The sequence below is a fragment of the Rutilus rutilus genome (genome assembly GCF_951802725.1).
Source record: "Rutilus rutilus genome assembly, chromosome: 11".
NCBI classification, from domain to species: Eukaryota; Metazoa; Chordata; class Actinopteri; order Cypriniformes; family Leuciscidae; genus Rutilus; species Rutilus rutilus.
In genome coordinates, this window is record NC_140216.1 from 15,425,489 (window position 1) to 15,436,646 (window position 11,158).

At 35.7% G+C, this 11,158-nt stretch overlaps 1 protein-coding gene across 1 annotated transcript; it reads left to right on the forward strand.

Annotated features, from left to right (window-relative positions):
• Nucleotides 1-870: 870 nt before the first annotated feature.
• On the forward strand, nt 871-10,936 carry cthrc1a (collagen triple helix repeat containing 1a). Its single transcript, XM_084424328.1, has 4 exons — nt 871-1,086; nt 3,905-4,123; nt 8,656-8,872; nt 10,215-10,936. The coding sequence occupies exons 1-4, from the start codon at nt 967-969 to the stop codon at nt 10,355-10,357; spliced, it is 699 nt and encodes a 232-aa protein (XP_084280454.1). The 5' UTR covers nt 871-966; the 3' UTR covers nt 10,358-10,936.
• The last annotated feature ends 222 nt before the right edge of the window (nt 10,937-11,158 follow it).

Sequence of the window (11,158 nt, forward strand, 5' to 3'; positions counted from 1 at the left end):
TCTGTGGTGCCTCCAGGTCAAGAGAGGGAAAAGAAACGTACGGCCCCTCACTGAATGAATAGAGTACTTGTTCAGGAACAACTATTCATTTTTTTTTTCACCTTAAAGAGTGTTATTTAAAATCATAATAGCAATCAGAAAAGTCTCATACACAAGAGTTTCACAAGTCACACTAAGAGACCAAAGCCATTTTATTACCTCAAAAACATACTAAACTTTAAAGCACTGGTTTTTGGTTGATACTTCATGACTTTCATGTGTGTATGTAGGCTATATGACTTTGTGATACAACCAGGTTACATTTTTAAATCACTTCCTGTTAAAATGAAAATAAATGTACTTATTCTGAATGGTCAGATTTACATTTAGTGTAAAAAAAAAAGAAAAGTGGATGCTATTTACACTGGGTGTAAATAGAAGTAGATGTTGTTTGTACCAAGCATATTGTTTGTTTTCACAAGTGCAAATAGTGATAGAATAGCCTATAGTAGGCTACTACTGTCGTCACACTACAGTGTGAATAGATAGGCTAACATGCTGTTTGATCTTAACGTCTGAACATTGGGTGGGTGGAGAAGTCAGTGAGCTATTTGCACTCAAATGAAGTTTATCATTAGGTGTGTTGCCACGTGGTACATGTTACTTTTCTCAGAGCTGGTCTGGAAGGATCAATCACAGTCGTTTGTGATTAGACAATGAAGCAATGCATAAAATAGAGATTATTGGGCGGATTTTCCTCATTTTCCGGATTTTCCCAGTTAATCCTCGAAATCTAAGTATAGCTAATATATTTATCTCCAATGATACACGTCCCGAGGTTTGAACACTGGTCTATAGATCTTTCTTCGTTGTCACGCGCCCCCTGCAGGAAGACAGAATAGTCACATTCTCTTAGAAAAAGTTGTTAGTTGGCAACAGTTGGATCAGAGCAGGCGCGCGCACGCTGTAAACCTCTGCAGTTTAGCAATGATGGTTAAAATACTGCCTCAGCTTCTCATTTGCTTTTGGATAACTTTGACATTCTGTTTCGCCGAAAAAGCTAAAGAAAGGAGCGCCCGGCAAAGAGACGCGGAGTTTACTGACAAGGTAGGCTAAGATACGTTTTAAAGCAAACCCAAGATAGGGAAGATGCATCGTACCAGATGATAAATATTTTAGTGTCCCCCTCTTGTCATTTTTAAAATGTGTTTCAAATAGTCAGGCTGATTCGCCAAAATGGAAGTAGCTACTTCATTTGGATAAAATACTAAATTATTGTCATTGTTAAAGTGGCTTTTTCCCCTTTGTAATTAGATTTTCTGTTCTCCGTTACTTATGATTAGTTTGATTGAAAATTTCAATAAAAATTTAGCTCATAGGGGAAAGGCAGAATTCAGCCTATTAATGGATTCAGAGAATAGGGTTATAATTAAATAATGTATTGGTAACTAGTATCGTGTTGCTTTTTTTTTGCTCTAACACACACACACACACACACACACACACACACACGGTTTCGGGGACTCACCATATAGACGTAATGATTTTTATACTTTGCAAACTGTATCTTCTATTCCCTAACCCTACCCCTACCTACCAATCACAGATTTTTTTCTGCATTTTTACATTTTCAAAAAAAATATGATTTTGTATGTTTATTAATCCATTAGGTGATCTCAGGTTTTTCATTTGGTCCCCAAAATGTAATATAAACCAAGACAAACACACACGGAGCCCAATGACAATGAACAATGGCTTCCCAGACAGCAACATAGTGTTGGTCCAGATCCGGCCCACATCTGGTAGGCCTACGCATGGAATCCACATGTAGCCTACCAGATGTGGCCCGGATCTGGGCCTACGCAATGTTGCTGTCTGGGTTGGCTTTGTAGTGATGTTTGAATCGCTAACTAACCCAATTTTACATTATTGATTATTTACATTATTCATTCAGTTGAATCGTTTCGCAGGTCTAACCTAATCTGAAATTCGTAGGTCTAACCTAATCTGAAATTATTGTCTGTAATTAAACATCAACGGTAAACAAAAAAAATCGTCTCAAAACAACCAGCTTTTTGAACTGTTTCATTGAAAAAAATAGATCCGGCAAAATTCTGACTACTCGATGGCCATACCCTCAAGTGACTCTTTATAGAAAATGCTACATGCGGTAGATTTGTTTCGTGAACACAGTTTAATCTAGCCTATTGAATATATGAAACTATGTATAACGGTAATCTGCAAACCACACACAAACCTTTCAAGTCAAAGTCTTTGGCTATATGCAAATAAATAAAGTCAAATTAATAATAAGATGATGATAATAATAATAATATTATAATAAAACAGTGATAACAATATACTGAATACTGTGTAATTGCTGAACTGAACAGTCCAAAATGTAATGAATGAATAAAAAAAAATAAAAAAAATTGCAAATCAAGATCAGCCTATCTTTATTCACCTATCTTTATTCACTGGTAAGAGTTTCACTCAATTAATTTAATTTAATCTGATTCATTAAGTTGCTCACTGGAGCAGCGACTTTGGTAAAGTGGTGACAGATGCTTATATTGAAATTATGTTCATTTCCACAATGGCCAAGTGTGATCAAGATGACCTTTGCATTTAGTACACTTCTTGGTGAATTTTGAAATGCTTTAGGTTGGCTAACTTTAAAACGCAAGCGAGTAATATCTAACCAAACTCAAAACTTTCCACATTCTTATCAGCGGATGCAAACAAACCACACCACTAAGACTCATTTGGATTTTTTATGTCCCACTGGTGTATAATGTACATATAGCCTATGATTCCATAAAACCTGTGAGAATTGGCCTTGGTCTGTAAAACCACCGCAAGGCAATAGAGAACTGTCATTATTGAAAAACCCCAAGAAAGTGGATTAAATTTACTCACTGGATGAAAACTAAAGAAATCTGACAAAGACTAAAGGCCAGTTCAAACCAAGGACGATAACCAATTATAAATATATTGTTTTAAAAATAATTAAACATTTATAAGAATAGCAAAGTCCACTTCACAACTATAATAAAAACGGCACTTTTTTTTCTATCTCATGGATGATACAAACATTTATAGCCAATCAGAATCCACCTGATTTTAAGCAGCTTGAACATTTAAAGCGGCAGACAGCTTAACTGCATACAACTTATAATAAACAGAAGTTATTGTGCATTGGTGTGGATGCTAATATAGCTAATGTTATAGTTATCTTTATAGTTATTGTTTTTGGTGTGAACAGGCCTTAATTCAGATATTTTATTGTTGTTATTATTTCAACAAACAGCAATATATGATTACAGTATAAGAAAAAATCCTCCAAATTTTCAAAAGTCTGCCAGAATACCTGTAAATATTCATGTCATGTGTAAGAGCTTAAAGGGATATTTCAACCAAAAAGAAAAATTCTGTCATCATTTACTCACACTCAAGTTGTTCTAAACAGTTGATGGGCCCCAATGACTTCTATAGTATGCAAAAAATAATAATACTATGGAAGTCAATGGGGCCTATCAACTGTTTGGTTACAGACTTTCTCTTTAAAATGTCTTCTTTTGTGTTCAGCAGAAGAAAGAATTTCTTACAGGTTTGGAACAACTTGAGGTTGAGTAAATGATAACAAAATGAAATTTTTGGGTGAACTATCCCTTTGAATCAAGTGAACAGGCTGTGACTGTGGTCAGGGGATTTAACACAAGTTCTTCATCCAATTTTATGTTTTCATTGTTTTTGCCATTTCGGCACAAATGTATCCGTCTTCAAGAATAGGGTCATGGTGCTCTCCCACCCACAGCAGACTGTGCATCATGGTGAATCACTGTCATCCTCATTAACAAGCCAAAAGACTCTGAAAAGTACTGAAATAGTTCCATGCCTCTTTTCTTCATGTTTTTGTCATTAGTACCAGCCATGCATGCAGGGTGTACCTGGAGTGCAAGGCAGGGATGGGAACCCGGGGATAAATGGCATTCCAGGAACACCAGGAATCCCTGGGAGAGATGGATTTAAAGGCGAGAAGGGAGAGTGTGTGACAGAAAGGTTTGATGATCCCTGGAAACCTAACTTCAAACAGTGTGCTTGGAATTCATTAAACTACGGCATTGATCTAGGCAAAATAGCTGTAAGTATTATGTTCTTAAAGGAAGAGCTATTCAACTCCCTTATATTCTCTGAATGTACTTTGCTCATGGGTGCTCAGTTTTGCTGCCATGTTGTTTTGAACCAGTCATAAATGGTATGTGACTAATGACTCTGGAGCCTCAGGAAATGACATCATCACAACACTGATTGGCTGATGGCCCTGCGATAACATTAACAGAAAACCTTCGCTAGTGAAAAAGCTATAAGAAGGGGCTAACAGGGCTATGCCAGCCAAACTTTAAGCTTACGATTGTCACATTTCGATGGTAAAATGAATAAATAATGAATGTGTGAATATATCAACAAAAAACAAACAAATGACCACCAATATGTTTGAAAAACCATAAGTAAAAAAAAAAAAAACATAAATAATTAACAATAACAATAAGGTTCCATTTGTTAACTGTGTACACTGGTTAACATGAACTAACAATGAAAAATACTTCTAAAGCGTTTATTAATCTTATTTAATGTTAATTTCAATATTTAATTCATTAACTAACATTAACTGATGAGACCTTACTGTAAAGAGTTACCCAATAAAAATGATAAAAAATACTTATTTTGTACTTAATATTGGTAGTTCTCATCTCAAGTTCTGAGAATACATCAATAATCGGACAGTCGCAAATGGTCTAGCTGCAAAAGTTCAAATATTAGCACAACCAAAGCTCAAATTGGATCTGAAAATTCTGCGTGCACATATGATCGGAACTCCATGCAGCTCTCATACTACTCTACATTGGAAATGAATGGCTTCCGTCGTTTGTTGGAGATGAAAAGTTAAAAGGATGACATCTGTGTTTGGACAAACAGTTAGCCCTGTCCCAAACTCAAACCATTGGTTGAGCCAGAAGATAATGTGTTAGACTGCTCAAACAAACACAGCAATGTTTTGAAAGTGTTCACAGTCTTCAGGAAATCAGCTGACAAATCAAACGGATTGGAAGCATTTTAACATCCCAAAAAAATGACACACTTCACCTTTAACATCAATGGTAATGGCTTTAAACGTGAGCGCAGCAGTGAAGATGTAGTTTAGGTCAAACTGTAAGTTTGCATTAGCCTGGTTCCCTCGACAAAAACTAGGAATGCACCGATACCACTTTTTCCAGAGCAAGTCCGATACCGATTCTTTAATACTTTTTGATACTTGCCGATACAGAGTACCGATACCTGTATTTTCACTGCATTTGTAATTTTTTTAATGTATTGGGTAGAGAAACCAAAAGAATATGAATCATATTAGTCTATTCTATTGCTGTATCATATTTTATTTATCATTTAATAGCACAGCACATATTTAGAGCTGCTTCAGCAGGACTCAGTGCTGAGGATTGGGTCAGTGGTTCAAATGTTTAGATACCAGTGAAATATCACAATTCTCTATTCCAATTTAGAGACTACAGCAAAAACTACTAGCCTAATTATTGTGAATTTAAAACGTTATTAAAGACAAGTAATGAGTTAGTAATAAAATATGAAGAACAAATAATCAAATTATAAATAGGACAAATAAATACAATAGAACAAAGTAATTAAATGGGAAATAGCACCGCTTATTCAATACTGTATACATTAAATATAGATGGATATTTATAAAGTTACAAAAGGTATTTAGTCAAGAGCAGTGAGTGATTTCTTTGCAGGTTTATTAGGCTGCTGTCCCTTTAAGACCGAATGCACGGGTACAATATGAATACTGTACAATATGATACTCCCCAAGATGGGTGATTTTACATCATTTTATGTGAATTCGTCCATACCAAGCAGCAAGCACAAGATGTGAAAGAGAATTCAATTAAGTATTCGCGCGCTGTCTGAGACGCGTGTTTTCGTGCGCGCGCTACGGATATTTGCGTTCATGAAACTTCTTGAACTGCAAACGTCCTATAATAATGTAAGGATCCAATCGTTACACATAAATCAGGTAACAGTTCATGTTTTACTTAAATATAAAATTTAGTTTTAATCCAAATGACACGTGCGCTGAGTGAGCGATCAGCAATCCAGAGCATTCAACAGAAGTGCGCTCTCTCTCTCTCTCTCTCTCTCTCTACCTCTCTCTACCATCAGTTAACGTTAATAATACATGCCTCGTTTTACTTTCTTTCCCATTGACATCTGAGTGAACTGCAAACTTTCCATGCACTGATGTCCATGAAAATGGGATGCGCTTAACAAGCTCATCCCTAACAAAAACCCAGCAGGATTTTTTTCATTGCTTATTTTCTGCAATAATTCAAAAGCTTATGATTCATCATGATAATCTTCACAAATGAACAAATTTTGGGGGGATTTTGAAATACAATCACCAGAAGTCAAAAGTAAAATAAACAAAGCACACTACATTCGCATGACTTTAGCGTCACCATCACTAAGCTTCTGACAGCTCTTTCAGACTTTCTTTAAAAACATTTTAGAATAGCATAGTTGAGTTAGATTAGTTTGCATAAACATTATAAGGCTGTGAAAGCAGACTAGCATGATGATGTTTAATGTCCCAGACAACCTCTGTAGTCCCATTTAGACACTTGTTAGCAACTGCAACTTTATCGAGACAAGTAAAAGTTGTAAAAAAGTGGTGTGTTACTGATGTATTTTATGTCATGGACTAACATGTGAAAATATGTTGAGTTTAGATTAAACACAGACCTCATTTCAGGCATTTTACCAAAAATCCATTAAAAAACCCCATTGACTTCAAGGCGCTGGAGCAGGAAGTGGTAAATTGAAATTTGTTTCCCAGATTTAGCCTACATTAATACATGCAGCACTCTATTGTTGCCAAACCAAAATAGTCTATAGTGGTTCTCAACTCCAGTCCTCGGGACCCACTGCTCTGCACATTTTGTATGTCTCCCTTATTTAACACACCTGAATCAGATCATCAGCTCATTAGGAGAGACTCCATGAACTGAACTGAGTGTGTCAGATAAGAGAGACATACAAAATGTGCAGAGCAGCGGGTCCTGAGGACTGGAGTTGACTATAGACATACAGTTGTGTTCAAAATAATAGCAGTGTGTTTAAAAAAAGTGTGTAAAGCTCAAAATCCTTATAATAACTTTTATTTCAATACACACATTTCAAACATTTACTGTATATACTGAAAAAAGCTTTCTTGTGAATCACTGAACTAATATTTAGTTGTAACCACGGTTTCTGAGAACTGCTTCACATCTGTGTTGCATGGAGTCGACCAACTTCTGGCGCCTGTGAACAGGTATTCCAGCCCAAGACGATTGCACTACATACTACAATTCCTCTTTATTTCTTGGCTTTTGCCTTAAAAACAGCATTTTTGATGTCACCCCACAAGTTTTCTGTTGGATTAAGGTCCGGGGATTGGGCTGGCCACTCCATAACGTTAATCTTGTTGGTCTGGAACCAAGATGCTGCTTGCTTACTGGTGTGTCTAATTTTCTTGTTGAAACACCCATTTCAAGGGCATTCCCTCTTCGGCATAAGGCAACATGACCTCTTTAAGTATTCTGATGTACTCAAACTGATCCATGATCTGTTGTATGTGATAAATAGGCGCAACACCATAGTATGAGAAACATCCCCATATCGTGATGCTTGTGCCATCATGCTTCACTGTACTTTGGCTTGAATTCATGGTTGGGGGGTTGTCTGACAAACTTTCTACGGCCCCTAGACCCCAAAAGAACAATCTTGCTTTAACCAGTCCACAAAATATTGCGCCATTTCTCTTTAGGCCAGTCAATGTGTTCTTTGGCAAATTGTACCCTCTTTTAGCACATGTCATTTTTTCAACAGTGGGACTTTGCGGGGGCTTCTTGCCGATAGCTTGGCTTCACATAGGTGTCTTCTAATTGTAACAGTACGCACAGGTAACTTTAGATCTTCTTTGATCACCCTGGAGCTGATCGTTGGCTGAGTCTCTGCCATTTTGGCTGTTCTTCAATCCATTCGAATGGTAGTTTTCTGTTTTCTTCCACGTCTTTCTGGTTTTGGTTGCCATTTTAAAGCATTTGATATCATTTTAGCTGAGCTTCTTTATATATCTGACCCTCTCCAATCAACTTTTTAATCAAAGTGCACTGTTCTTCATAACAATGTCTGGAATGGCCTTTTACTCTGATTTTCAGAGAGAAATGCACTATAACCACCATGTACAGTACAGTACTCCCGTTGTCCTTAAATAAGGGCTACTTGTTTGACACCAGTTTTTTCAGAATGAATAACCTCACTAATTGAACTCCACACTGCTATTATTTTGAACACGCCCCTTTCAGCTAATGATTCAATTACATAGAATAAGCAGCATGCATGTCATGACTGTTGGGTCTGTGGTTTTTCTATTACTCTTCTTCACCTACTAGTAAATGATTTGCCTTGTAGAAATATAATTTCTACCAAAAACAGTGATTGATCTGGTTAGTGATGTTGGACTGCTATTATTTTGAACACAACTGTATAGGTTGCCTCTTCAGACATTCATTCAGTGATTTAACAATGGAAAATGACTTGATTTCTCTGTCACAGGAGTGCACATTCACCAAGCTGCGTCCAGACAGTGCTCTGCGTGTGCTGTTCAGCGGTTCGCTCAGGCTTAAGTGTAAGACGGCCTGCTGTCAGCGCTGGTACTTCACCTTTAATGGGGCAGAATGCACTGGACCGTTACCCATAGAATCCATCATTTACCTGGACCAGGGCAGCCCTGAACTCAACTCCACCATAAACATACACAGGACATCCACAGGTATCATTTACAAACTATCTGCATCCTTTACCTTTTATCTGATCTGCAAGATAAGGTCATTTTTTATTTTTTGTCAATACAATTTTTACATAGACAAATAAGATAAACACTGCTCAGGCACTTAAAAAGAAACTTAACATGTTAAAATGTATCTGTGCAATAGAAATATTGTAAAATGTTGCCAATAAAATTATTAATAACATATTTCAAACTTATTTGCTTGGAACTTATAATTAACTACTTAAATATATATCAATTAATTCCCATATATTTTCAAATAAAAAGCTTGATGTTATAAAAATACTTTTAACCATTATACTTGTTTATGGCTGCATGTGTGATTCAGACACTCTGTAATTATGCAGATATACATTTCACATCTATTTATGGCTTTGTGGTTTCCAAAATATGGCACATAGCAAACATAAAATGGACTCTACACCACCAAAATATACATTCCATTAAAACATACACTCCACATATATTGTGTATTTACAAGAATTTGTTTATTAAAAACTAAATTTCATTAATCACATGACTGACACTTTCTAACGATCACGAACTGTTTTAAAAAAAAAACTATTCTGTTTGAAATACCATTCTTTCATAACCATAATCCACTATCGTACAAATTTCATATTTTTGAACGCAGAAAAAGACTCTCATGCAGATTTCTTTGTCACATGGATTCCTTTGAGTATTCTTTTGTGTGGTCGAAGGCAGTTTGGCAGTTTTCGTAACCATCTATGCTGCAATTACAGAGAGGCCAGAGGAATTTGAGAGCTCTTTGTGGTTTCTCACCAGCTCACATCTCAGCATACATCTTATCTATATACAGCTATTTTAATTCATTTAGCAAAACTGAACACTGCACAGTGCACACAGACACGCACGCACACACACACACACAAAAACAATTCCAGTGAAATATATGCACTAACAGACATCACAAATAAAAAAATATAAAAATTGTGATACATTTTTTTTTTTATACTTGTTGAAATTCTCTCTAATTGCAATTAAAAACTGTTTGGATGGATATATACAACGTGTGATATTCATTATTTATAAATAACTTGACAGCACTATTTAACCTGTGATTTTAATTAAAAAAAATTGTGACTTGTTAAAATACTTAAAAAAGATCTATTCTTTAGTAAGTTCAAATAAGTTTTTTCCTTAAATAATTTTTGTTTGTGTGTGTTTATAGTTAGGTTTAATATTATGTTTAATCATTATGCTTATATAATTGATTAATATTAAAAATAAATTCTAATGACAAAAAAATGCAAGAGAAATTTGTGTCTGCCTCTGTAACAACTGCTTGTGTTTTTTCTGCCAGTCGAGGGGCTCTGTGATGGGATCCAGGCTGGTCTGGTGGATGTTGGGATATGGGTGGGCACTTGTGCCGACTACCCTCGTGGTGACGCATCTACAGGATGGAACTCTGTGTCCAGGGTGATCATCGAAGAGCTTCCAAAATGAGCATCCCTTCTAACTGATCACTGTCGCCATGGCAATAGAAGACAGCGACATCATGTTCCTTTCACAGAAAGGACCTTCCTCATAGAAATTGGACAAATTAAAGCTAATAGTGTTGCTTTGAGTCTGTGCAACTCTCATGTATTAGATTATGATTCTCCGGCTCAGTTAGGGATTCAGTATGCTCGATTTAGATAGTACAGACAATTAGAGAGAAATAAGTTTCATGTTAGTACTATGGTTCTTTGGACAATACCATGATACAAATTTGAATGATGAAAGGACCTTGTACTATGTAAATATCATGGTAAATGAATATGGTATTGAAACAGTACCATGTTGTTACCCTAAGATGTCATTACTGTGTACCATGTTATTGCCATCATTTTTTTATGTAGAGAGTCCAACAAAGATGATTCTTGCTTTGCTAATATTTATTTAGTGGTCTTCTTTGTGCCTGTATGACTAGAACTCAACATATTTTTGTATCCATTGTGTTTTTTTTTTTTTTTAAATGACCAAAAACTGTATGAAGAAAAGTCAGGGTCATGTTTCACCTCATTATTAAAAAATGTAATGTGGAAACAAATCTCAATTTATTTAATGTAATATATTACTTTTCAAAAGAAAATTAATACTTTCATTCAGCAAGGATGCATTCAATTGCTAAAAAAAAAATAATCAAATAATACTGAAAAATGTTACATGGTTTCCACAAAAATTTGAAGCAGCACACTTATTTTTTAATATTGATAACAATAAGAAATATCAACTCAGAATATTAGAATGATTTCTGAAGGATCA